Below are 24,696 nucleotides of genomic sequence, written 5' to 3'. Positions count from 1 at the left end.
TTCCCATAACTTTTAATATGTTGATAATATTTATATAATATTAATTAATATTCCATAATGGAACTGAAACCATTTCCATTAGTCTTGCCAGATGGATGCACACATGCCCCACTACTAGTGTCAGATCAATAATTATATTCTGAAATTACTCATTAGCCATTACCTAATTAATTTCACCATGTCCCTCCTATTGTATATGAAAAAATATCATAGCATCCTACAGTACTTAAAAACTCAGTCTAAACCTCACACATATCAGATAAAGATATAGATTTTATGATACTATGGAATGGATTTGTTAATGAATTTCCTTCAGTTATTAGTCCTGGTTAAACATTTGATGCAATAATTGTCTTTATTTAAACGTTTAGATCTTTATTATAACGAGAGGAGTTATCATATCACCTTCTAAGTTTAGCACATATTAATAGACTATCTTCTCATTAAATTATGTTATCATTAGATGAGTTTGATGCACCTACAGCTCCAATCAAATTGTGGCCATAAAGCGTAATTTAAGTAATGAATGAGAAAAATATTAATTAGCATTTAAATAATGATAAGTGAGTAATTAATATGCGTCATAGAGTTCCAGAACCCGATGGTGAAGTTGTCGATGCCCGTCATAATTATCTTGCTCACCCCGCAGCCTCCCATGTAGAAGCTCCAGAACTTTCTCACGGGGGCCTCCGTGATCAGGCAGCCCAGCAGATTAAATACTGCACCGTGCGACACAATGCAGCACACCTGCTCGTCCGACTGGTAGAAGCGCACCAGGAAGCGCCGCAAGCGGTCCATCACCTGGTAGAAGCTCTCGCCGTTGGGGATCACCAGCTTCTCTGGGGCGTTGAAGAAGGTACTGGCCTGCTCGTCCCCGAAGGCCTCCAGGTAGGTCTTGCCCTCCCAGTCACCCCAGGAGATGTCGATCACAAGCTCGTCTACGACCAGCTCGCACGGCCCCTTTTGGGCTTCGTGCACCAGTTCTGCTGTCTGGAGGGCCCGGTTGACCGCGGAGCAGTAGATCCTGCCCAGCGCTACGTCCCGCAGGCACTCCGCGGCTTGCCTGGCATGGGCCTCGCCCTGAGCGTTCAGGGGGACGTCGACTCTGCCCCGTACGCGTGGAACTGGATCCGTGTTGAAGTCCGTCTCGCCGTGGCGCACCAGGTAGATGGTCTTGCTCATTTGTGGAGTGAATTATAAATCTCACGACTATTGGTACGGGAGCACGTACACCAGCAGGCTCAGGTAGTGCAACACGACCCCGAGGCTCACGCAGCAGTGCCAGATCTCGTGCGCGCAGAACACGCCCTTGACAGGGTTCGGGCGCTCGACCTGGAACGCAACCAGGCCGACGCTGTAGCACAGCCCGCCCGCGACGACGAGCCCCAGACACCCCCAGCCGAACTGCACCACGATCTTCGGCAGGAGCGCGAGCCCGCTCCAGCCCATCAGCATGTACACCGCGTTGAAGACGTTCTGGTTCAGCGTATGCCGTGTGATTCCTTTCAGCACTATGTTCAGGAATAATAGTATATCATTTAACATTTTTATTATATCTCTGGTTATATAATATTTTCATACACCTTTAAAATTAAATTTGGATAACAGTTATATTCATCTCAAATCTCGCATATAAACTCAAACGTCCCTTAAAATACCCCAAATTTCACCCCCTTTCTATATTAAATCGCACACTTGAATATTTTAAAAATTAAATTCTGCACAGTGTTAATATATAATAGAAGATAGTACATTTATTTCCTAACTGAATTTTCCTATTTGGAAGTTATTTACTAGAATATATTCAAAATTACTTTTATAAATATCACAAGAAAAAATAGCTTTTCCTTCGTTAAAGTGCGAAAATGGTACCTTAACTACACATGTTTTAGTCATGCATTTAAGAAGAATTGGAGATTCAACTTGATTGATTAAAATTTCAGTGCTGTTCATTTTAAAAGACGTGATTTAAGGGTTAACATATGTATATAATATTTATTAAGTTATATATTATGACCCACAAGATTAAATAAAAAACTTTTAGCTTTGAGAGACTTGGTGTAAGCATTATTTGATTTCTAGAAAGAGTTTGTAATTTTCACATAGCTTAACTTTATTATACTACTACTATGGATAGATTTTTTCAGATACTCTGATACCATCTATTGAAAGATAGAAGCAAAATCCTGGATATGGTATAAGTATAATGTTGTTAGTTAGAAACTACATTATAAAGGAGTGGTAAATATATATTAAAGTGACAAATAATTTTGGTAGTTTTAATCAGTTACGGAAAGCCGAAAGATCAGCATCACCAGCATTAGTAATAGTCATAACGCCGACATTGAAAGTTTTACCAATCTAGAGGCCGAAATCACGAGAGTTATAAGGCTGCTTATAAACTTAAATCTTTTAGATCATAGCCATATACTCAATTTGAGATGTAACAAGCTGAGGCAAGTTGCTGGAGATGATGATAAGGCTGGCAGATCCGTCTCTGATTGACTTCATAGCCTGGTTAACACCTAAGGTGAACTTTCCTGATTTCATGATGAGACCTAATTAGAGAGAGGTTGATTCTAACTGTTTCTTCTAGTTTGTTAGTAAAAGTTAAGATTTCTGAGACCAAACCGGTCTCAGTTGTTAAAACTCACGGTTTAGTTGCGGTCAGCCATTTCACACGTGGAGTGGAATTACAAAATTTAATATCAATAAATATATTTTTTTAATGATATAATATTAATATATATATATGATTTTATTATTACTAATATAATATCATAATAATACTAATCATAGTTTAGAATTTAAAAGAGAATTATATAGTATATAATACAGTTTTCCTAAATTTATAAAATATGTAAAATTTAGTTTCTTTTACAGAATACTAGTCTTCCAAGTATATTATCATTCAACATTTAATTTTACTGTTAGTAAAATATTAATTGATTATTTTAGTTAATTAATAGTTATTATAAAAATAAAAATGGACTTAGCTTAATACGAATATTCGGCACCTGAATCTATAAAAGATTCCTTCACTGTTAGTTAAGGTAGCTCGTATATCAGCTCTAGTTCAGCAGACGACGACTGTAGATCACTATATATTAATATTAAGTAAAGTTATAAAAATTTAGTTGATTTGATGCTGAAATTTTCTAATATTTAGTCAACAATAGATTCTTTTGATGATTAGTTTATGGAAGTAGCTAAAGAATAATTTAACACTGTTTAACTTATATCTTAATAAAATAGCACTTAGTGATTTATACTTGTACTTATTATACATAATTAATATTATTGTTAATTATTCATTCCGCTTTAATGCTTTACATAGTAGTCAATTTTGTAAACTCTAGTTTAATATGCCTCATTAGTGACGTTTTGTCAATATTAATGAGTCTAGAACAATGGTTACCGAAATTTACCCTCCATTAAGCAAAAAGTTATTAATCGAGTTCGTTTACTTGATTTTATAGTTTCCAAATTTTTATACTAAATCTTTATCTATTATTATTTACTACCTTTTTACTTATCTATCTTAGTTTATTTTAATCTATTTCAGTTAATATAAATCCGATCAATTCACCTCATCCTCCAACATTTGAGTTACAGCAGTTTGGTTTTCATCCACTTCGTCCAGTTCAGCATCGATCTCCTCACCTTCCACTTCAATATCATCTTCAATTTCTCCAATTTTTCTTGCTAGCTGGACCAATTTACTTGCGTTAACTCCGCTACCGTCTCTCAATTTTAGCTTTGCCACGTACCTTTTAAGCTAAATTTAAGTTGTTTAAAGAGGAATTACAGGAGCTTCATTTGTGAGCCATGGATCATTAAGGAGATCAAAAACAGTAGACTAGCCGCTAAAACAGCTAGTAACGAAGTCTACAGCTCTAGTTGACATAGTTTTGGCATTAATCTCAAAGCTATTGTTTAATGTCTGGTCAAGATATGACTATATGTAGTTTTCTTCCTCTTTAAATGGTAAATTTCCGGTTAATAACAATGTTGAAATAACGCCAACCGCAAATATATCAGGCTAAAAATCAGTGATCCTGTTAATTAGTTAATCTTTTGAAACGAATCCAGGAGCATATAAAAGATTCTCCAGAGGAAAAAGTTCATACAGAGCATAATCACAAAGCTTGACCTGATTGTTAATAGTGAGCAGATTTTCAGGCTTCAGATTCAAATTTGCTATGTTATTGGAATGTAAATATGCTAATCCCTCGATAATTTATGTAATAAATCCACGGCAGTCGTCCTCAGAATAGTACTTCATTGAGAGGATCTTTTCGAGTAGATTGTCCTATGACGATAACTCAGAGACTATATATGTATGACTAGCATCTTCATAGAAATTCTCATACTGGATAAGATTCTGATGGTTTAGGCGCTTAAGCAACTGCGTTGATGCGATGAAGTTATGAGGGTTTTCAACAGTAATTGCATACTTTTTGATGAGTACATAATTTTTTGTCTGAATGTTTACTGCAGCCTGAGTTGTAGCAGATGGTGTCTATGATAAAATCTGCTCTGTAAACTAATATCTATTGTACATTTGAAATTGCGGAATATTAATTTATTATTATATAATTATATTCGAATAGTAAACATGACGTAATTAACTGTTACTCATTCAGATTGTAAATAAACAGTCTTATCATTATCAAATATAGCTTAAAACATAAATGATTTGCTATCTCCTTTATCTTCATAATTAGCGCACGCTACATCGGCGAAAAAACGATCATCTTTAGTAAACTACGATATATTCTAAGCTGTTGCGGTTGAAAATCCTTATTTGATTTAAAAACATTCATAAAATTTAGTTTATATATTTACAAAGGATAAAATAATTTTTGTAGATGTGAACTCACTTTAAGTGTAATATGAAACTATTATATATCCTGACTCCTAAATAATTTAAGCAGATTCAACAGATTCACATATAATTTATCTATCTTCACAGGGAACCGTATATATCTGTAGTATCTCTTTGAATTTATAAGTTAGTGAACTTTGTTCCAAATGTACAGCAATTGGATCATATAAAAATTATTTCATCACAGGAAATCCATTAGGAGTACTAAAGTTTATAAATTAAGATTTTTCAATATTTGCATAGTTACCGTTAGGGATAGGTTAAATTACGTAAATATCATCTAATAATGAATTTATATTTGTTTCTTCGATTTCTGGTAAAACAATAAAATTAAATTAAGATTTAACATTTTATTCACGTGAGTCTCGTAATAGTCCTGCTTTATTTTATAACGAAAACGGTACCATTTATGCTCCAGACATAATGGGTTAAACTTCACTTTCAAATAGTTTAAGTATATGTAGATAATCCAGCTTTCATAATAAAGTCAACGCATTATCTTTATGCAATGGAGCAACAGTTATATAAGAACAGGATCATAAGCCGTATATTGTTTGTTAAGTTAATGAAGATTAAATAAATATAATGGCAAAATAAGTTATGCATGAAGAGAAATGTTAGTTTAATGCTTCTAGTGTTATCATAGATTAGTATATATTTGGAATAGGCCCCTTTTATCTGTTTAAAATGTTATTTGTAGGAAGTGATTAAGTTAAGGATATGCATTAGCAAGGAATAAAATATTAAATAACGGATTCTATAAAATCTTATGAAAAAGAATAATATGAATCTGAATTTAACCTAACTTTTTAAGAACCAACAACATCAGTATTGCCATTAAAAAGAGGCAGAAAAAAATCAGCTAAGTAATGATTTTCTAAATTTTGCTTATTTATTTTTACATAATAAATGTTAGTAATTTATAAAAACTAGTATTAAAATTTGAATTATCTTAGAAAGAATTGTAATACGCAATCTCTATTCTAATTTTAGTTCTATCTAAACTATTTATCCTAAATTTAGATACTTGCTAATAAGAATAATAACAAGATACTATAATATGACAAAAATATAAATAAAAGTTAGAGAAAGTAATAAAAATCACTTAGTACCTCTAAGATTAAGTTAAATATACATTTTCATAAAATTATCTTGTTGGAACATATATAAATTCTTAGTAATACTTAGTATTATCATTATATTAATGAACTCAATGTTTAATAATAGCTCGTACCCGTTTCTTTGAAAAAACTATGGAGCTTGTCGTAAACATTAATGAAAATTAGCATATATACATGATTTATTGTTATCTTTTTACAACATATATTTAATATCTATTATATAAAAATTGAATTATATTTAAAAATGTAGCATTCTCTTAAATTAAACTCGAGGTCAGTGATCAACGCAAGGAATTAATATCGCGTATGGAGTTATATTCATTAATTAGGGTAAATATTAGATGTGAACGTAAGCTAAGATAAATATATAGCTGATATTTTATTAACATCAGATATTCTAGAAAAACTGATATCATAAATACAAATACCAGTTATTAGCTCACCGTTAGATATTAGCATATTTTAAGTATTTGATTTGTAAATAACAAGCGCGTAGAAATCAATATTTATATAAAATATTATCTCTATTAATACTTTTGCATCTAAGATAGATTCTACTATTTCATCATCAATTCCATTTGATGACTACTTTGAATTTATCCATTAAATGATTAAAATTTTTACTGCAATATAAAAAGTTGAATATATGCCAAAATTGGACTTTAATAGCGATGAATTCGTTCTAGATTATTAGGCATCTGAAGATGAGGTCAAGATTTTTATTAATATAGAAGGTGTTCAATGTTTAGATATATAAGATATAAATAATGATTTGAAATAAGAACCAAAATTTTATCAAAATAGATTATGGGTAGTTTATGTAATGGTTTTTGTTGCATCGTGTGGATTATAAGTATCTTTTACGAATATTTCTTATTATATCCAAGTTATAGGCGCTACAGCTTCATAAGTAACTAGTTAGACAACTTATTTCAACCTAGCATAACTATTTTTCTCCGTTTTTTGGCTATGGTTATCAGATAAAATTGGAAGAAAACCAATTGCACTCATAATGGTAGTTGTCTACACCATTACAACTGGTATATTTTTGGTTACTGTTAATTTAACAAATAGTCAAAATATCATTCTCATCATTACTATTATTAGGGCCTCATAAGGATCAGTTGCTATTATTGTTCCATTAGCAGTCACTATAGTATCTGATTTAGCTACGCCAAAGATAAGAGGATTTGTTATGATTTTGGTAAATGTTTCTGCATAATTAGGCTCTGTTATGTAGTCTGCTATCTAATTGTACTTTAGCAATGCCGCAAAATATGACACTAGAAACCCATCGCTCCCTTTTGATGAAGTTTAAGCCAGATCAACACTCAGCTTTAGAGATAGTCATATCACTGCGACTGTAATATTCGCAGGATGTTTGGTCTTTGTATCAGTATTTTTAAAGGAGAGTAATCAGCGTGTTTTGACTATGCGGAAGACAGCGGCTCTAGGGTTATCTATCAAGAATGTTAAATAAATGAATACTACCCCAATGTATAGAGTTTGTTTCTAGATGATCAAAGATATCAACATAATATTACTTTTTATAAGTTATTTCTTGAGTTTAACAGGTGCTATAAATTCCAGAACCGGTGCTCCTTTTTATACAACTAGAACATACGGTTTTACCAATGCTAATTAAGCAAAAGGTTATTCAGCTACAGTTTAATTAGTATCTATTACTTTAGGAGCATTATTTTCAGCTTTTATTTCTAAATACCTTATTAAATTTCTAGGAGAATATAGATCAATAGTATTGTCTTAGTATATATCAATTGCTGAGTCACTTATTTACTTTTTACCAAATCCGCCAGTTCCTTAGCCTCTTATGTTCCTTACAATGTTAATGACTGGACTGGCATCTATTTTTTGCGACTCAATTTTTTTATAGCTAGCTAGTATGTATACAGTTCCTTAGAATAGAGGCCAGGTTATGGGTGTTTTTTAAATTGGAAACTCAATAGGCAGAATTATTAGCGGTGCAATTACAGGCGCTATGTATGATTATAATTATAGAGATGGACAATTATTCAATACGATGTTTTAGAGCGTCTGCTTGTTTTTATTAGCTTTTATCAAGCCGCCGCTTTTGAGAACTGAAATGGATCAGCTAGGCCTTTAAAGAGAAAAAGAGTCTAAAAATGAGGCCATTGTCTGATATTAATTTTAAAGCAAATTTGATATTTACATTATTATATTCCAATTTGCACCGCGGCCCTCTACTTCAAATCTGCGGCCCCGCTCCCTCAGCTATGCGCGGCGCCCCGATGCCCTAGGTTCGCCTGTTGTCCCCAGCGGAATGGACCGGAAGGACCAGACCTCTGGTGGTTAAACGAGCTGTACGTCCCAGGCCGGAAACGGAGCAAGATTAGGCTGGCAGTGGGCGGTTCCCAGACTAGCATCAGCGGACGTCGCGCATGGCTCGCTTTCAAGTATCTTTTTTATTTATTACTTATCGCCTAGTTGATTTTTAGCTTAGGGATAACTCCGAGTAGCTAATAACTCTTAGTTTAATTAATTGAAACCTCATTTTTGAGGTTCTTCTTTTAATTTTGACATGCGTCCAACTTCCAGTAGATTGGAGATCAAGCCCGCATTAAATGCGAGTAATAACCTTTAATATTCCTATTGCATAAATTTTACAGCATTATTTTTGGATTAATTTTTTGAAAATAGTCATAAATATTAAATTTGCATTTATTGGTGACTTTGTATATAGTAGATCTATGCTTAAATTTTCTTGGGCTATACGTCGAATTTAGTATCATCCGGCCTCCGCGAGATGATTTGTTATCTCGTGAAGCACAAACTCGTAGACGTTGTTGTTACAACCGCTGGGGCCGTTGAGGAAGACCTCATAAAGTGTCTCGCACCTACCTACCTCGCAGAGTTCAACCTTAACGGTGCCAAGTTGCGCGAGTAGTCTTTAAACAGAATAGGCAATCTGATCGTCCCCAACGACAACTACTGCAAGTTCGAGGACTGGATCCTGCCCATCTTCGACGAGTGTCATGCCGAGCAGCAGTAGGGCTTCCACTGGACTCCCTCTCGGCTGATCAATAAGCTGGGGGAGAAAATAAACGACGAGAGTAGCATCGCGTACTGGGCACATAAGAACAACATTCCCATTTTCTGCCCCGCGATCACAGATGGCTCTTTAGGCGACATGCTCTACTTCCACTCTTACAAGAAACCCGGGCTTGTGCTTGACGTGATTGGAGATATTCGCGCCATGAACAACCAGGCCATATTTTCACCAAAGAACGGCTGCCTTATCCTAGGTGGAGGAGTCTGCAAGCACCACATCATGAACGCCAACCTGTTCACCGGGAAGGGTGCAGACTTCTCGGTCTTCGTCAACACGGCCCAGGAATTCGACGGGTCGGACGCCGGGGCGCTCCCCGAGGAGGCTGTCTCTTGGGGAAAGATTTCCGCGGATGCTACGCCCGTGAAGGTCTACGCGGATGCGACACTTATCTTCCCTATCCTGGTCAAAAAATGCTTCCAGAAGGCCTACCTGATGAACAGGGAGCTATACGAGCGTAAGACGTACAAGGACGCCCACGAGATGTACTGCACGAGGCTCGACGAGGAGGCAGGCTACAAGAAGTGACATTCAATCATCAGTTTCGGGCAGGCCCTTGTGCTGGCGCTCCTGCTTCTCGAGCATTTTCCGCACCTGTACCTCCTTTTTCTTCAGGTCGCTGAAATAGGTAGCGCGGTTCGAAAACAATTTCTTCTCGATCTTGAAGCTGAAGTTATCCAAGATGTCGGTTTGGTGGAAGTCATTCTCGTAATAGTTGTGGAACGAAGGTTTCTTCTCTATATCCGATAGAAGGCTAGACGTCATCAGGCTAGCCTCGGTCTTGCGCGGCGAGGCAACGTGGTTCCGCGACCGCTTGTACATGAAGCGTATCGTCTTCAGCTTCGGTAGGGGACTTTCAACTACTCGAGCGAAGGAGGGCTGGCTGGTAAGCGCTTTGAGGGATCTCGGAGACTTTGGGGGCTCCTGATACACGCGAGGCGATAGTTACATTTGGCGAAACCAAAATAAGCAGGTGCCATGATATATCTTAATCCAGATGAATCGGTTTCTTCATCGTTCGTGGGACTAAATCGAAGCAATATATTGAAGTTTGGAAGTGAAGTTTTCTAAGATCCCCTTTTGCAGTATTATATTATTATATTCCAATTTGCACCGCGGCCCTCTACTTCAAATCTGCGGCCCCGCTCCCTCAGCTATGCGCGGCGCCCCGATGCCCTAGGTTCGCCTGTTGTCCCCAGCGGAATGGACCGGAAGGACCAGACCTCTGGTGGTTAAACGAGCTGTACGTCCCAGGCCGGAAACGGAGCAAGATTAGGCTGGCAGTGGGCGGTTCCCAGACTAGCATCAGCGGACGTCGCGCATGGCTCGCTTTCAAGTATCTTTTTTATTTATTACTTATCGCCTAGTTGATTTTTAGCTTAGGGATAACTCCGAGTAGCTAATAACTCTTAGTTTAATTAATTGAAACCTCATTTTTGAGGTTCTTCTTTTAATTTTGACATGCGTCCAACTTCCAGTAGATTGGAGATCAAGCCCGCATTAAATGCGAGTAATAACCTTTAATATTCCTATTGCATAAATTTTACAGCATTATTTTTGGATTAATTTTTTGAAAATAGTCATAAATATTAAATTTGCATTTATTGGTGACTTTGTATATAGTAGATCTATGCTTAAATTTTCTTGGGCTATACGTCGAATTTAGTATCATCCGGCCTCCGCGAGATGATTTGTTATCTCGTGAAGCACAAACTCGTAGACGTTGTTGTTACAACCGCTGGGGCCGTTGAGGAAGACCTCATAAAGTGTCTCGCACCTACCTACCTCGCAGAGTTCAACCTTAACGGTGCCAAGTTGCGCGAGTAGTCTTTAAACAGAATAGGCAATCTGATCGTCCCCAACGACAACTACTGCAAGTTCGAGGACTGGATCCTGCCCATCTTCGACGAGTGTCATGCCGAGCAGCAGTAGGGCTTCCACTGGACTCCCTCTCGGCTGATCAATAAGCTGGGGGAGAAAATAAACGACGAGAGTAGCATCGCGTACTGGGCACATAAGAACAACATTCCCATTTTCTGCCCCGCGATCACAGATGGCTCTTTAGGCGACATGCTCTACTTCCACTCTTACAAGAAACCCGGGCTTGTGCTTGACGTGATTGGAGATATTCGCGCCATGAACAACCAGGCCATATTTTCACCAAAGAACGGCTGCCTTATCCTAGGTGGAGGAGTCTGCAAGCACCACATCATGAACGCCAACCTGTTCACCGGGAAGGGTGCAGACTTCTCGGTCTTCGTCAACACGGCCCAGGAATTCGACGGGTCGGACGCCGGGGCGCTCCCCGAGGAGGCTGTCTCTTGGGGAAAGATTTCCGCGGATGCTACGCCCGTGAAGGTCTACGCGGATGCGACACTTATCTTCCCTATCCTGGTCAAAAAATGCTTCCAGAAGGCCTACCTGATGAACAGGGAGCTATACGAGCGTAAGACGTACAAGGACGCCCACGAGATGTACTGCACGAGGCTCGACGAGGAGGCAGGCTACAAGAAGTGACATTCAATCATCAGTTTCGGGCAGGCCCTTGTGCTGGCGCTCCTGCTTCTCGAGCATTTTCCGCACCTGTACCTCCTTTTTCTTCAGGTCGCTGAAATAGGTAGCGCGGTTCGAAAACAATTTCTTCTCGATCTTGAAGCTGAAGTTATCCAAGATGTCGGTTTGGTGGAAGTCATTCTCGTAATAGTTGTGGAACGAAGGTTTCTTCTCTATATCCGATAGAAGGCTAGACGTCATCAGGCTAGCCTCGGTCTTGCGCGGCGAGGCAACGTGGTTCCGCGACCGCTTGTACATGAAGCGTATCGTCTTCAGCTTCGGTAGGGGACTTTCAACTACTCGAGCGAAGGAGGGCTGGCTGGTAAGCGCTTTGAGGGATCTCGGAGACTTTGGGGGCTCCTGATACACGCGAGGCGATAGTTACATTTGGCGAAACCAAAATAAGCAGGTGCCATGATATATCTTAATCCAGATGAATCGGTTTCTTCATCGTTCGTGGGACTAAATCGAAGCAATATATTGAAGTTTGGAAGTGAAGTTTTCTAAGATCCCCTTTTGCAGTATTATATTATTATATTCCAATTTGCACCGCGGCCCTCTACTTCAAATCTGCGGCCCCGCTCCCTCAGCTATGCGCGGCGCCCCGATGCCCTAGGTTCGCCTGTTGTCCCCAGCGGAATGGACCGGAAGGACCAGACCTCTGGTGGTTAAACGAGCTGTACGTCCCAGGCCGGAAACGGAGCAAGATTAGGCTGGCAGTGGGCGGTTCCCAGACTAGCATCAGCGGACGTCGCGCATGGCTCGCTTTCAAGTATCTTTTTTATTTATTACTTATCGCCTAGTTGATTTTTAGCTTAGGGATAACTCCGAGTAGCTAATAACTCTTAGTTTAATTAATTGAAACCTCATTTTTGAGGTTCTTCTTTTAATTTTGACATGCGTCCAACTTCCAGTAGATTGGAGATCAAGCCCGCATTAAATGCGAGTAATAACCTTTAATATTCCTATTGCATAAATTTTACAGCATTATTTTTGGATTAATTTTTTGAAAATAGTCATAAATATTAAATTTGCATTTATTGGTGACTTTGTATATAGTAGATCTATGCTTAAATTTTCTTGGGCTATACGTCGAATTTAGTATCATCCGGCCTCCGCGAGATGATTTGTTATCTCGTGAAGCACAAACTCGTAGACGTTGTTGTTACAACCGCTGGGGCCGTTGAGGAAGACCTCATAAAGTGTCTCGCACCTACCTACCTCGCAGAGTTCAACCTTAACGGTGCCAAGTTGCGCGAGTAGTCTTTAAACAGAATAGGCAATCTGATCGTCCCCAACGACAACTACTGCAAGTTCGAGGACTGGATCCTGCCCATCTTCGACGAGTGTCATGCCGAGCAGCAGTAGGGCTTCCACTGGACTCCCTCTCGGCTGATCAATAAGCTGGGGGAGAAAATAAACGACGAGAGTAGCATCGCGTACTGGGCACATAAGAACAACATTCCCATTTTCTGCCCCGCGATCACAGATGGCTCTTTAGGCGACATGCTCTACTTCCACTCTTACAAGAAACCCGGGCTTGTGCTTGACGTGATTGGAGATATTCGCGCCATGAACAACCAGGCCATATTTTCACCAAAGAACGGCTGCCTTATCCTAGGTGGAGGAGTCTGCAAGCACCACATCATGAACGCCAACCTGTTCACCGGGAAGGGTGCAGACTTCTCGGTCTTCGTCAACACGGCCCAGGAATTCGACGGGTCGGACGCCGGGGCGCTCCCCGAGGAGGCTGTCTCTTGGGGAAAGATTTCCGCGGATGCTACGCCCGTGAAGGTCTACGCGGATGCGACACTTATCTTCCCTATCCTGGTCAAAAAATGCTTCCAGAAGGCCTACCTGATGAACAGGGAGCTATACGAGCGTAAGACGTACAAGGACGCCCACGAGATGTACTGCACGAGGCTCGACGAGGAGGCAGGCTACAAGAAGTGACATTCAATCATCAGTTTCGGGCAGGCCCTTGTGCTGGCGCTCCTGCTTCTCGAGCATTTTCCGCACCTGTACCTCCTTTTTCTTCAGGTCGCTGAAATAGGTAGCGCGGTTCGAAAACAATTTCTTCTCGATCTTGAAGCTGAAGTTATCCAAGATGTCGGTTTGGTGGAAGTCATTCTCGTAATAGTTGTGGAACGAAGGTTTCTTCTCTATATCCGATAGAAGGCTAGACGTCATCAGGCTAGCCTCGGTCTTGCGCGGCGAGGCAACGTGGTTCCGCGACCGCTTGTACATGAAGCGTATCGTCTTCAGCTTCGGTAGGGGACTTTCAACTACTCGAGCGAAGGAGGGCTGGCTGGTAAGCGCTTTGAGGGATCTCGGAGACTTTGGGGGCTCCTGATACACGCGAGGCGATAGTTACATTTGGCGAAACCAAAATAAGCAGGTGCCATGATATATCTTAATCCAGATGAATCGGTTTCTTCATCGTTCGTGGGACTAAATCGAAGCAATATATTGAAGTTTGGAAGTGAAGTTTTCTAAGATCCCCTTTTGCAGTATTATATTATTATATTCCAATTTGCACCGCGGCCCTCTACTTCAAATCTGCGGCCCCGCTCCCTCAGCTATGCGCGGCGCCCCGATGCCCTAGGTTCGCCTGTTGTCCCCAGCGGAATGGACCGGAAGGACCAGACCTCTGGTGGTTAAACGAGCTGTACGTCCCAGGCCGGAAACGGAGCAAGATTAGGCTGGCAGTGGGCGGTTCCCAGACTAGCATCAGCGGACGTCGCGCATGGCTCGCTTTCAAGTATCTTTTTTATTTATTACTTATCGCCTAGTTGATTTTTAGCTTAGGGATAACTCCGAGTAGCTAATAACTCTTAGTTTAATTAATTGAAACCTCATTTTTGAGGTTCTTCTTTTAATTTTGACATGCGTCCAACTTCCAGTAGATTGGAGATCAAGCCCGCATTAAATGCGAGTAATAACCTTTAATATTCCTATTGCATAAATTTTACAGCATTATTTTTGGATTAATTTTTTGAAAATAGTCATAAATATTAAATTTGCATTTATTGGTGACTTTGTATATAGTAGATCTATGCTTAAATTTTCTTGGGCTATACGTCGAATTTAGTATCATCCGGCCTCCGCGAGATGATTTGTTATCTCGTGAAGCACAAACTCGTAGACGTTGTTGTTACAACCGCTGGGGCCGTTGAGGAAGACCTCATAAAGTGTCTCGCACCTACCTACCTCGCAGAGTTCAACCTTAACGGTGCCAAGTTGCGCGAGTAGTCTTTAAACAGAATAGGCAATCTGATCGTCCCCAACGACAACTACTGCAAGTTCGAGGACTGGATCCTGCCCATCTTCGACGAGTGTCATGCCGAGCAGCAGTAGGGCTTCCACTGGACTCCCTCTCGGCTGATCAATAAGCTGGGGGAGAAAATAAACGACGAGAGTAGCATCGCGTACTGGGCACATAAGAACAACATTCCCATTTTCTGCCCCGCGATCACAGATGGCTCTTTAGGCGACATGCTCTACTTCCACTCTTACAAGAAACCCGGGCTTGTGCTTGACGTGATTGGAGATATTCGCGCCATGAACAACCAGGCCATATTTTCACCAAAGAACGGCTGCCTTATCCTAGGTGGAGGAGTCTGCAAGCACCACATCATGAACGCCAACCTGTTCACCGGGAAGGGTGCAGACTTCTCGGTCTTCGTCAACACGGCCCAGGAATTCGACGGGTCGGACGCCGGGGCGCTCCCCGAGGAGGCTGTCTCTTGGGGAAAGATTTCCGCGGATGCTACGCCCGTGAAGGTCTACGCGGATGCGACACTTATCTTCCCTATCCTGGTCAAAAAATGCTTCCAGAAGGCCTACCTGATGAACAGGGAGCTATACGAGCGTAAGACGTACAAGGACGCCCACGAGATGTACTGCACGAGGCTCGACGAGGAGGCAGGCTACAAGAAGTGACATTCAATCATCAGTTTCGGGCAGGCCCTTGTGCTGGCGCTCCTGCTTCTCGAGCATTTTCCGCACCTGTACCTCCTTTTTCTTCAGGTCGCTGAAATAGGTAGCGCGGTTCGAAAACAATTTCTTCTCGATCTTGAAGCTGAAGTTATCCAAGATGTCGGTTTGGTGGAAGTCATTCTCGTAATAGTTGTGGAACGAAGGTTTCTTCTCTATATCCGATAGAAGGCTAGACGTCATCAGGCTAGCCTCGGTCTTGCGCGGCGAGGCAACGTGGTTCCGCGACCGCTTGTACATGAAGCGTATCGTCTTCAGCTTCGGTAGGGGACTTTCAACTACTCGAGCGAAGGAGGGCTGGCTGGTAAGCGCTTTGAGGGATCTCGGAGACTTTGGGGGCTCCTGATACACGCGAGGCGATAGTTACATTTGGCGAAACCAAAATAAGCAGGTGCCATGATATATCTTAATCCAGATGAATCGGTTTCTTCATCGTTCGTGGGACTAAATCGAAGCAATATATTGAAGTTTGGAAGTGAAGTTTTCTAAGATCCCCTTTTGCAGTATTATATTATTATATTCCAATTTGCACCGCGGCCCTCTACTTCAAATCTGCGGCCCCGCTCCCTCAGCTATGCGCGGCGCCCCGATGCCCTAGGTTCGCCTGTTGTCCCCAGCGGAATGGACCGGAAGGACCAGACCTCTGGTGGTTAAACGAGCTGTACGTCCCAGGCCGGAAACGGAGCAAGATTAGGCTGGCAGTGGGCGGTTCCCAGACTAGCATCAGCGGACGTCGCGCATGGCTCGCTTTCAAGTATCTTTTTTATTTATTACTTATCGCCTAGTTGATTTTTAGCTTAGGGATAACTCCGAGTAGCTAATAACTCTTAGTTTAATTAATTGAAACCTCATTTTTGAGGTTCTTCTTTTAATTTTGACATGCGTCCAACTTCCAGTAGATTGGAGATCAAGCCCGCATTAAATGCGAGTAATAACCTTTAATATTCCTATTGCATAAATTTTACAGCATTATTTTTGGATTAATTTTTTGAAAATAGTCATAAATATTAAATTTGCATTTATTGGTGACTTTGTATATAGTAGATCTATGCTTAAATTTTCTTGGGCTATACGTCGAATTTAGTATCATCCGGCCTCCGCGAGATGATTTGTTATCTCGTGAAGCACAAACTCGTAGACGTTGTTGTTACAACCGCTGGGGCCGTTGAGGAAGACCTCATAAAGTGTCTCGCACCTACCTACCTCGCAGAGTTCAACCTTAACGGTGCCAAGTTGCGCGAGTAGTCTTTAAACAGAATAGGCAATCTGATCGTCCCCAACGACAACTACTGCAAGTTCGAGGACTGGATCCTGCCCATCTTCGACGAGTGTCATGCCGAGCAGCAGTAGGGCTTCCACTGGACTCCCTCTCGGCTGATCAATAAGCTGGGGGAGAAAATAAACGACGAGAGTAGCATCGCGTACTGGGCACATAAGAACAACATTCCCATTTTCTGCCCCGCGATCACAGATGGCTCTTTAGGCGACATGCTCTACTTCCACTCTTACAAGAAACCCGGGCTTGTGCTTGACGTGATTGGAGATATTCGCGCCATGAACAACCAGGCCATATTTTCACCAAAGAACGGCTGCCTTATCCTAGGTGGAGGAGTCTGCAAGCACCACATCATGAACGCCAACCTGTTCACCGGGAAGGGTGCAGACTTCTCGGTCTTCGTCAACACGGCCCAGGAATTCGACGGGTCGGACGCCGGGGCGCTCCCCGAGGAGGCTGTCTCTTGGGGAAAGATTTCCGCGGATGCTACGCCCGTGAAGGTCTACGCGGATGCGACACTTATCTTCCCTATCCTGGTCAAAAAATGCTTCCAGAAGGCCTACCTGATGAACAGGGAGCTATACGAGCGTAAGACGTACAAGGACGCCCACGAGATGTACTGCACGAGGCTCGACGAGGAGGCAGGCTACAAGAAGTGACATTCAATCATCAGTTTCGGGCAGGCCCTTGTGCTGGCGCTCCTGCTTCTCGAGCATTTTCCGCACCTGTACCTCCTTTTTCTTCAGGTCGCTGAAATAGGTAGCGCGGTTCGAAAACAATTTCTTCTCGATCTTGAAGCTGAAGTTATCCAAGATGTCGGTTTGGTGGAAGTCATTCTCGTAATAGTTGTGGAACGAAGGTTTCTTCTCTATATCCGATAGAAGGCTAGACGTCATCAGGCTAGCCTCGGTCTTGCGCGGCGAGGCAACGTGGTTCCGCGACCGCTTGTACATGAAGCGTATCGTCTTCAGCTTCGGTAGGGGACTTTCAACTACTCGAGCGAAGGAGGGCTGGCTGGTAAGCGCTTTGAGGGATCTCGGAGACTTTGGGGGCTCCTGATACACGCGAGGCGATAGTTACATTTGGCGAAACCAAAATAAGCAGGTGCCATGATATATCTTAATCCAGATGAATCGGTTTCTTCATCGTTCGTGGGACTAAATCGAAGCAATATATTGAAGTTTGGAAGTGAAGTTTTCTAAGATCCCCTTTTGCAGTATTATATTATTATATTCCAATTTGCACCGCGGCCCTCTACTTCAAATCTGCGGCCCCGCTCCCTCAGCTATGCGCGGCGCCCCGATGCCCTAGGTTCGCCTGTTGTCCCCAGCGGAATGGACCGGAAGGACCAGACCTCTGGTGGTTAAACGAGCTGTACGTCCCAGGCCGGAAACGGAGCAAGATTAGGCTGGCAGTGGGCGGTTCCCAGACTAGCATCAGCGGACGTCGCGCATGGCTCGCTTTCAAGTATCTTTTTTATTTATAAATCAGTTCATTCTATCCATTTTCTTTTATATCTATTCAAAAGTACTCTTTTGTTATGCTTCATGGTAATTTATCAATATTTAAAATATATTTAATTATTTATCTAAGCATATATACATATAATATTAGTTTCTATACGTGATGAATCCAAAGAGTACGATTAAATATTAGGTAAATCGAATTTACTTTCCTATTTTAATTCGTAGACCATAAAAAATACAATTAATTTATAGAGTTCTAAGTTCCTGAAAACTAAGATTCACTTCTTAGTAAAGATATAATAAATTTTGTTTGAAATTTTTACTAAATGAAAATTTATTTAAATATTGTAGATGAGACGAGGAATATATCTAAAAATGGAACATCAAGTTATTTTTTAATATACTATATTTTTATTCATTTAAATTTATTAATTAAGTGTTTCAAAGTTTTTAAAGTCTTTAAAACTTTATTATCTAAAATAAGTTAAAAAAGTCACTATTTAGCTTAAATTTTTAGGAAAACTACATTATAATACAAACTACTAGTAAAGTCATATATAAGTAAATTTTATTAATGATCATGCCAAAATATCATCTACTAATCTAATCAGTACCACCTAGATCACCAAAAACTTATCAGTTAATAAATTTAGTGCCATATTAACTAGTTAACTAAATATTAGATAGAATTTAAGATGATTTGCACCTTTCAACTACTGATAATGAGCTATGAGTTTATTTAAGTATGATAATGGTAAATAAATAATACGGAATGATGTACTTTTGAGTTCACTATAAAGAAATATCTGCTTCAATTGCATAATGATCGCTAGCAAATTTGATTTATTGATAATTCATTTCAAATTTTTTCAATTAACATGAAACTTTGACATGAAAGTCATAATGTAAAATATAATCTAAACGCTACATAGAAAGATAATCTGGTTTATACGTGAGCCAAGTATCAACTGGTATAATTTTATCATCTTGCTTACTGCCATCACCAAATGTTACAGGGGGTTCAGAACTTTCTAAAAATGCATCGATAATTTTATATTTACCAGAAAGTATTTCGAGCATTTTAGTATATTAAAATGATGGATCCGTCCTGGGACCCGTTGTAAACTAAGAGGTAAAATTAAAGTATTAACCACGTTCAATGTATGGAGAAGAAAAATAATCTATGTTCAAATCACCTACAAAAATGATGTTTTATGAGGTGAGCTTATCAGCAAATTTCTTTATCTACTGCAACTATTTGTATCTAGTAACAAAGTATTTATCTGTCTCCTATTGTTATGCGGACAAATTATGATGATAATAACTTGCTTGTGTATGAATATTAAATATATCTAATTTAGTATTTCCTTATTAAATTTGAAAATGTATAAAACCTTTATGAATAAAATAGTCATTGCCGTAACCATGATTTTTAAACTCTATAATATTTTATGAAATGAATGGCAATTTTGATGCGACAAGTAAACCTGAGTCTAAAATACGAATTGGATTCATACGCCTCTTAGGCCCTTCAATTTAATAAATAAAACCTAATTAAGTAAGTTTATGCTTGAACTTATCACATATTTATTTCACAGACTTTTATTAAAAAAATTCTTAAAAACAAAGAATATCATATTAACCAATGTTATCTAATATAAAATTTATTCGTTATTCAGTATAATCATCGCCGTTTGTATTAACGAATAATGGTCGTAAGAAAATATTATACTGAAGTAACTTAACGTTCATTTTGTAGAAAATAAATATTAAATATTTTATTTAAGTAATATTATTGCTAATATTGACTTTTGGATTTTACAATTAAAAACTATTTACAAATAATCATCAATCTATTATATGCTGTGTTTCCAATTAAACAAATGTGAAAAGTTTATTATATTAAATAATAACTAAGTTATTGCTGTTAATATTAACAATACATATTACTCTATTCTTTGATAAAGAAATTGACACAGCATGATTTTAAAAATAGTAATAAATAGGGGTAGCTATTATTAAAGGTATCAATTATCATCACAATAATGATTAGTAGCTAAAGGTGAAGATTCACGCTCACTTTTTAAATTTAGAGATGATTTCATCTAAACTGGCTTCTTCAAAGTCGGTAGCCTATACTTATTCTTAAATACCAGTTAATTTAGACTACACTGCAGGTTTAGTTGCTGCATACAACATTTTAGGCTTAGTAGGAGAAGTGGATGGTGCCCAAAGGATCAACGTAAGCTTAGACATGGAGCATCCGTCTTTTTCATACTTAACATCGTATATAAGGTAACGGCAATCTCTTTCCGGAAGATCTTTAAGGATTTCATCATAGGTAGTATCAACAGGGTAAGTTTTATCAACAATGACTTTAGTATTATCTTCTGACATACGTAATGTAATACCGGCGTATGCTTTCTTAAGCTTTAAGTCATCAAAGACAGTAACTGTATCATCATGAACTTAAATTCCTGACATTTTAAGTGAAGTGGTTAAATCCTCTCAAAATTTAATCTACTATAAAATATATAAATTAACGTTAATATTTTTTATCGCAATAATTTTTATTATATTATTATATATCATATCGCTCTTTTAACTAATGACGCTCCACATAGACTATATTAACCAGATTTCTGCAAACACGTAGTCTCTGCTAACTAACATCCAACAGTCCCAAAAAGATATCTAGAATTTCACTAATTTTTTTAAGCTCCTGACGTCCATTTCCTAGCTTATCCTAGAAATAAAATAGGCCGTTGAAAACTACACAGAAATTCAGCTAATAATTCCCCTGCACACCCTAAACTCGATCCTCCTGTCACTCGACCTCGAGCAAAATTCAGACTTCACGTACCCGCTAATCGCGCAGGCGTTCGCCCAGCTCAAACTGGCCCAAATTTCGTCAGTTTTCCAGAACAAGTGTCAGATAGCGCTCTAGCTGCACCCGTAAGACATACTGCTGCTCACGAAAATCTTTTTCAGCAGCGCCTTCGGCGACCTGAAATCGGCGCAGAAAATCGAAATTTTTGCGCCGGAATTCCTGCGATTCTTCCAAATTCCGGACGTCATTGCCACCGCTGGGCTCGCTATTAGCGAGATTGAGGCCCTGTTCCAGCTGCCCGGGCTCGAAATTTCACTATCCGACGTGCAATTCCTGGCCGCGTTCGTCGAGATTTCGGCCCAGAAATTCGTCACGGCGCCGTTCGCGCAGATCCGTGCCCGCACGCAGGTGAGACCCACGGACGGGCGGCTTGTTTTCAGCGAAATCGGGCGCCACTTCAGCTCTATTTCCGCGCTGAACGCCTTCGCCACGCCCGCTCCGTAGCCGGTTTTCACGCCCCAGAGCGCGCTTTTTGGTCTCAGCCTCAACACGCCGCTTTTAGAGTTTTTGTAGCAGATTCCGCCATCGGCGGAGCCGCTGAATTCTGGCGTTCTGACGCCGAATTTGGCCGCCAACTCGCCCAATTCGCAGTTTTCGGGCCTCCTGGGGCGCCCGATTTTCGGTCAAAATCTGGCCGATCTGGAGCTCAAAACACCGCTGCTGACGCTACTGCAGGCGCTCGATGGCGCGCAGAACGCTCCACCGGCCTTCAAAAACGACATGCAGCCGCCACCCTCCAACGCCGTAAAAACGGCGAATGCTGCAAATTTCGTGATATAACGATACATCAAGCGCGAGGCGCTGAAGGTGTTCCAGCAGGCCGTTAAGAGCAACCCCTCGAAACAGAACTGCGCGAAAATGGGCAAGGCCGTGCAGCAGGTGAAGGACCAATTCATCGAGCTCGTGGTGGGCAATTTGGTCAAATTCCGGCACCAGGAGTTCAAAAACTGCAGATCTGAGATTTTCCGAGTCGCAGAGATCTCAAACGAGGGCTTTTTGCGCGACGAAGAGAGCGGCGAGGACGTGTTCAAGTTCGTCGGGAACTGCGTGTGCCAGCTGATCGGAATCGCGACTTAAGGCGCATTTATGAGCTACTCAGCGCTGGACAAGCAAATAGCGACCGTTTTCCAGGTAATTGAGCCGTTCGGCGGCTCCGGAAGCCGCAATTTGTACCAGTACCTGAACGTGCTAATCGGCGAATTTAAGGCCCACGAGCCGCTCGTTTTGAGCGTAAAAGCGGCCCAAAAAGCGCTAATCGACATAATTAACGCCAAAAACGGCATCTGCAGCGACCAAATGCACGAAATCAACAAAATTCGTAATCTCCCGTCCAGCAATTTGCCAAAAAGCTTCGTTTCAAGTTTATACTATTTTCAATATAATAATATCAATATACAAAATATTTATCAGTAGTATACAAAATTTGCACAGCAATTCGACACGAATCTGACGTTCTAGCTCACGCTGCTGCAGCAGATTCCACAGCTCCTAAACATGCAATTCGCGCTATCTGAACTCTTAAAATTCAACCAGCAGAAGCCCTCGCAAATAGCTCCAAATAACGCGTTTTCGGCCGATTTTCAGGCGTTCGCGCACGCGTTTCCGGCCCCGCGGGCGCCCGCCGCGCTGGTGCTCGGATTTGAGGGCTCCGGGGGCACGAATTTGACGTCAAATCTCACGTTTTCGCTATCGTTCCGGACGGCAAAAATCGCCGAACTTCTGAACAGCGAAAGCCAGACTTTCAGCGCCCAGAACCTGCCGCGGCAGCCGATTTCGGAGCCCTGGACGTTCGACACGAGCCCGAACGCGGGCTCCCAGGCGCAGGCCATAAACGTGATCCAGAAGGACGACGACGTCGTTTCCGTCGGTTCCTGGCTCTCGATGGACAGCGCGAATCTGACCCAGAGCGCGCTGGACAGCCAGCACGAAAAGGAGGCCACGGACGCGATCCTGAACCAGTTTCTGCGCTAAATCAAGGGCGTCGAAATGGTCGGAAATGACGGGAAGCAGATTACCGAAAAGTGCGATTTTGCTGTAGAAAAAGGAGTGGAAAATGCGAAATTCGAGCTGAAAGGGAGCGGAAAGTACGAGGACCTGCTGGCGCAGATTCCGCAGCAGCTGTACGCGCGGCATGCGCCGTTTTTGCTGAATTTCCGCGGCCAGCAGATGCCCGAAATTACCGAAAAGCAGCTCATCCCGCGCGTCAAATTCGTGCGCCTCGAGGGCCTCAAAACGCCGTTCGGGCTCGCCAAAACGATCAATCTGCTGCCGTTTCGCGACTCAGCAAATCTGACGATTTCTGACGCCCCAATTCGCTTTTTTGGCGTACTTGAAAATGCGAAGGAAAAGGAGCGGATTTCCAAAATCAAAGTGAATTCTGAAAATTAAAAGCTGAAAATTGACGCGCTGAACGAGCGGCTGCAGCGCTCTACGCAGGCGCTCGGGGCGCTGTATTTGCAGCTCCGGGACGTGCTGCAGAAGTCGAATTTGGCCGCTAACTACCTGCAGCCGCAGACGGCGCTCTTCCAGCAGCTTCTGAAGAGCAAGCACCTGGACGAAAAAGCAGCCCGCGAGCTCTGCGCGCTCATGAAAAATCAGGCCGAAACGGCCGTTTTGGAGGCCGAAAAAGCGCAGAAAACGGTCTCTGAGTACCAGGCGCAGTTCGCGCACCTGAAGATCGGCGGGCAGGTAACGGCCGATTTGGAGCAGAAATTCAACTCGTCCGTCGCGCAATTCAGGCAGCAAATCGCGTATTTCAGCGGCGTCAGCAGCTTCATTTTGCAGGAAAAGCAGCTCGTGGACGGCCTCGTCGAGCGGCACCAGGAGCAGCTGGGATTCGTGCGCGAGCTCGGGATTTTGGCGCAGGTGCAAGAATAATATAGGGCGCAGCTTGAAAAGCTCATGATTCCGCAGCTCGTCCAGGAGCAATATAGGGCGCTTTTTGCGGCTCAGGACGTCGTTATTTTCGTCTACGACTGCACCGGGAGTCAGATTATTACGGCCGAAATGATCGATTTTCTGGGGCAGAAAAAGCACGGTTTGGTGGTCTGCAACAAGATCGATTTGTACGACCGCTACGGGAGCTTCCGGGTCGTCTAGGAGAACGTTTACGCGAGCCAGAAGCTGGGCTGGGAGCACTACTTCGTCAGCTGCCACACCGGGCAGTTTATGAACATTCTGCGGTGTGGAATCGTGGATTTGATTAATAAGGCCTGCAATATCGGGTTTGAGGGGTAGGTTTATACGGGGAAAAAGTGAAATTGCGGGTTTCGTTATGTTGAAAATTCAGCTATTTGAAAAAAGTAGTGTAAATTGATGTATTCAGTAATGAATTTTAGGCCGATTCTGGCATTTGTGTTTTCGATTTTTTTCAATATGTAGTATATACGGGTTTGTATTCGTGTTGGACTTAATTTTT

The 24,696-nt window shown here is 41.3% G+C and overlaps 15 protein-coding genes and 5 pseudogenes across 15 annotated transcripts; 9 read left to right on the top strand and 11 right to left on the bottom strand. All coding sequences in view use genetic code 6, as the record gives it.

Annotated features, from left to right (window-relative positions):
- Nucleotides 1–456: 456 nt before the first annotated feature.
- On the bottom strand, nucleotides 457–1,182 carry SS50377_27402 (6-phosphofructo-2-kinase / Fructose-2,6-bisphosphate 2-phosphatase; the record flags this gene model as incomplete). The annotated part of the gene is made up of 1 exon (XM_067911188.1): nucleotides 457–1,182. One exon carries the CDS (start codon nucleotides 1,180–1,182, stop codon nucleotides 457–459), a length of 726 nt encoding a protein of 241 aa, XP_067761875.1.
- A 21-nt stretch (nucleotides 1,183–1,203) lies between these two features.
- Nucleotides 1,204–1,545, bottom strand: SS50377_27401 (Hemolysin III family protein; the record flags this gene model as incomplete). The annotated part of the gene is made up of 1 exon (XM_067911187.1): nucleotides 1,204–1,545. The coding sequence occupies one exon, from the start codon at nucleotides 1,543–1,545 to the stop codon at nucleotides 1,204–1,206; it is 342 nt and encodes a 113-aa protein (XP_067761874.1).
- Nucleotides 1,546–2,283: 738 nt separating this feature from the next.
- On the bottom strand, nucleotides 2,284–2,675 carry SS50377_27400 (Ribosomal protein L30; the record flags this gene model as incomplete). Its single annotated transcript, XM_067911186.1, has 2 exons — nucleotides 2,284–2,592; nucleotides 2,655–2,675. The coding sequence occupies 2 exons, from the start codon at nucleotides 2,673–2,675 to the stop codon at nucleotides 2,284–2,286; spliced, it is 330 nt and encodes a 109-aa protein (XP_067761873.1).
- Nucleotides 2,676–2,986: 311 nt separating this feature from the next.
- SS50377_27399 (uncharacterized protein) lies at nucleotides 2,987–3,265 on the top strand (the record flags this gene model as incomplete). Its single annotated transcript, XM_067911185.1, has 1 exon — nucleotides 2,987–3,265. One exon carries the CDS (start codon nucleotides 2,987–2,989, stop codon nucleotides 3,263–3,265), a length of 279 nt encoding a protein of 92 aa, XP_067761872.1.
- Nucleotides 3,266–3,580: 315 nt separating this feature from the next.
- On the bottom strand, nucleotides 3,581–4,564 carry SS50377_27398 (Kinase; the record flags this gene model as incomplete). Its single annotated transcript, XM_067911184.1, has 1 exon — nucleotides 3,581–4,564. The coding sequence occupies one exon, from the start codon at nucleotides 4,562–4,564 to the stop codon at nucleotides 3,581–3,583; it is 984 nt and encodes a 327-aa protein (XP_067761871.1).
- Nucleotides 4,565–4,618: 54 nt separating this feature from the next.
- SS50377_27397 (uncharacterized protein) lies at nucleotides 4,619–5,761 on the top strand (the record flags this gene model as incomplete). Its single annotated transcript, XM_067911183.1, has 1 exon — nucleotides 4,619–5,761. One exon carries the CDS (start codon nucleotides 4,619–4,621, stop codon nucleotides 5,759–5,761), a length of 1,143 nt encoding a protein of 380 aa, XP_067761870.1.
- A 492-nt stretch (nucleotides 5,762–6,253) lies between these two features.
- SS50377_27396 (Major facilitator superfamily protein) lies at nucleotides 6,254–8,170 on the top strand (the record flags this gene model as incomplete). Its single annotated transcript, XM_067911182.1, has 1 exon — nucleotides 6,254–8,170. The coding sequence occupies one exon, from the start codon at nucleotides 6,254–6,256 to the stop codon at nucleotides 8,168–8,170; it is 1,917 nt and encodes a 638-aa protein (XP_067761869.1).
- Nucleotides 8,171–8,746: 576 nt separating this feature from the next.
- On the top strand, nucleotides 8,747–9,625 carry SS50377_27395 (Deoxyhypusine synthase; annotated as a pseudogene).
- Nucleotides 9,626–9,628: 3 nt separating this feature from the next.
- On the bottom strand, nucleotides 9,629–10,048 carry SS50377_27394 (uncharacterized protein; the record flags this gene model as incomplete). Its single annotated transcript, XM_067911181.1, has 1 exon — nucleotides 9,629–10,048. The coding sequence occupies one exon, from the start codon at nucleotides 10,046–10,048 to the stop codon at nucleotides 9,629–9,631; it is 420 nt and encodes a 139-aa protein (XP_067761868.1).
- A 687-nt stretch (nucleotides 10,049–10,735) lies between these two features.
- Nucleotides 10,736–11,614, top strand: SS50377_27393 (Deoxyhypusine synthase; annotated as a pseudogene).
- Nucleotides 11,615–11,617: 3 nt separating this feature from the next.
- On the bottom strand, nucleotides 11,618–12,037 carry SS50377_27392 (uncharacterized protein; the record flags this gene model as incomplete). The annotated part of the gene is made up of 1 exon (XM_067911180.1): nucleotides 11,618–12,037. The coding sequence occupies one exon, from the start codon at nucleotides 12,035–12,037 to the stop codon at nucleotides 11,618–11,620; it is 420 nt and encodes a 139-aa protein (XP_067761867.1).
- A 687-nt stretch (nucleotides 12,038–12,724) lies between these two features.
- On the top strand, nucleotides 12,725–13,603 carry SS50377_27391 (Deoxyhypusine synthase; annotated as a pseudogene).
- A 3-nt stretch (nucleotides 13,604–13,606) lies between these two features.
- Nucleotides 13,607–14,026, bottom strand: SS50377_27390 (uncharacterized protein; the record flags this gene model as incomplete). The annotated part of the gene is made up of 1 exon (XM_067911179.1): nucleotides 13,607–14,026. One exon carries the CDS (start codon nucleotides 14,024–14,026, stop codon nucleotides 13,607–13,609), a length of 420 nt encoding a protein of 139 aa, XP_067761866.1.
- A 687-nt stretch (nucleotides 14,027–14,713) lies between these two features.
- SS50377_27389 (Deoxyhypusine synthase) lies at nucleotides 14,714–15,592 on the top strand (annotated as a pseudogene).
- A 3-nt stretch (nucleotides 15,593–15,595) lies between these two features.
- SS50377_27388 (uncharacterized protein) lies at nucleotides 15,596–16,015 on the bottom strand (the record flags this gene model as incomplete). Its single annotated transcript, XM_067911178.1, has 1 exon — nucleotides 15,596–16,015. The coding sequence occupies one exon, from the start codon at nucleotides 16,013–16,015 to the stop codon at nucleotides 15,596–15,598; it is 420 nt and encodes a 139-aa protein (XP_067761865.1).
- A 687-nt stretch (nucleotides 16,016–16,702) lies between these two features.
- On the top strand, nucleotides 16,703–17,581 carry SS50377_27387 (Deoxyhypusine synthase; annotated as a pseudogene).
- Nucleotides 17,582–17,584: 3 nt separating this feature from the next.
- SS50377_27386 (uncharacterized protein) lies at nucleotides 17,585–18,004 on the bottom strand (the record flags this gene model as incomplete). Its single annotated transcript, XM_067911177.1, has 1 exon — nucleotides 17,585–18,004. One exon carries the CDS (start codon nucleotides 18,002–18,004, stop codon nucleotides 17,585–17,587), a length of 420 nt encoding a protein of 139 aa, XP_067761864.1.
- A 1,173-nt stretch (nucleotides 18,005–19,177) lies between these two features.
- Nucleotides 19,178–20,140, bottom strand: SS50377_27385 (Neutral sphingomyelinase; the record flags this gene model as incomplete). The annotated part of the gene is made up of 1 exon (XM_067911176.1): nucleotides 19,178–20,140. The coding sequence occupies one exon, from the start codon at nucleotides 20,138–20,140 to the stop codon at nucleotides 19,178–19,180; it is 963 nt and encodes a 320-aa protein (XP_067761863.1).
- Nucleotides 20,141–20,464: 324 nt separating this feature from the next.
- SS50377_27384 (Cofilin/tropomyosin-type actin-binding protein) lies at nucleotides 20,465–20,872 on the bottom strand (the record flags this gene model as incomplete). Its single annotated transcript, XM_067911175.1, has 1 exon — nucleotides 20,465–20,872. The coding sequence occupies one exon, from the start codon at nucleotides 20,870–20,872 to the stop codon at nucleotides 20,465–20,467; it is 408 nt and encodes a 135-aa protein (XP_067761862.1).
- Nucleotides 20,873–20,996: 124 nt separating this feature from the next.
- Nucleotides 20,997–24,536, top strand: SS50377_27383 (uncharacterized protein; the record flags this gene model as incomplete). The annotated part of the gene is made up of 1 exon (XM_067911174.1): nucleotides 20,997–24,536. One exon carries the CDS (start codon nucleotides 20,997–20,999, stop codon nucleotides 24,534–24,536), a length of 3,540 nt encoding a protein of 1,179 aa, XP_067761861.1.
- Nucleotides 24,537–24,696: the final 160 nt, after the last annotated feature.

Source organism: Spironucleus salmonicida, chromosome 7, assembly GCF_000497125.1.
Source record: "Spironucleus salmonicida strain ATCC 50377 chromosome 7, whole genome shotgun sequence".
Lineage (NCBI taxonomy): Eukaryota > Fornicata > Diplomonadida > Hexamitidae > Spironucleus > Spironucleus salmonicida.
This window is presented reverse-complemented; position numbering and strand designations above follow the sequence as displayed.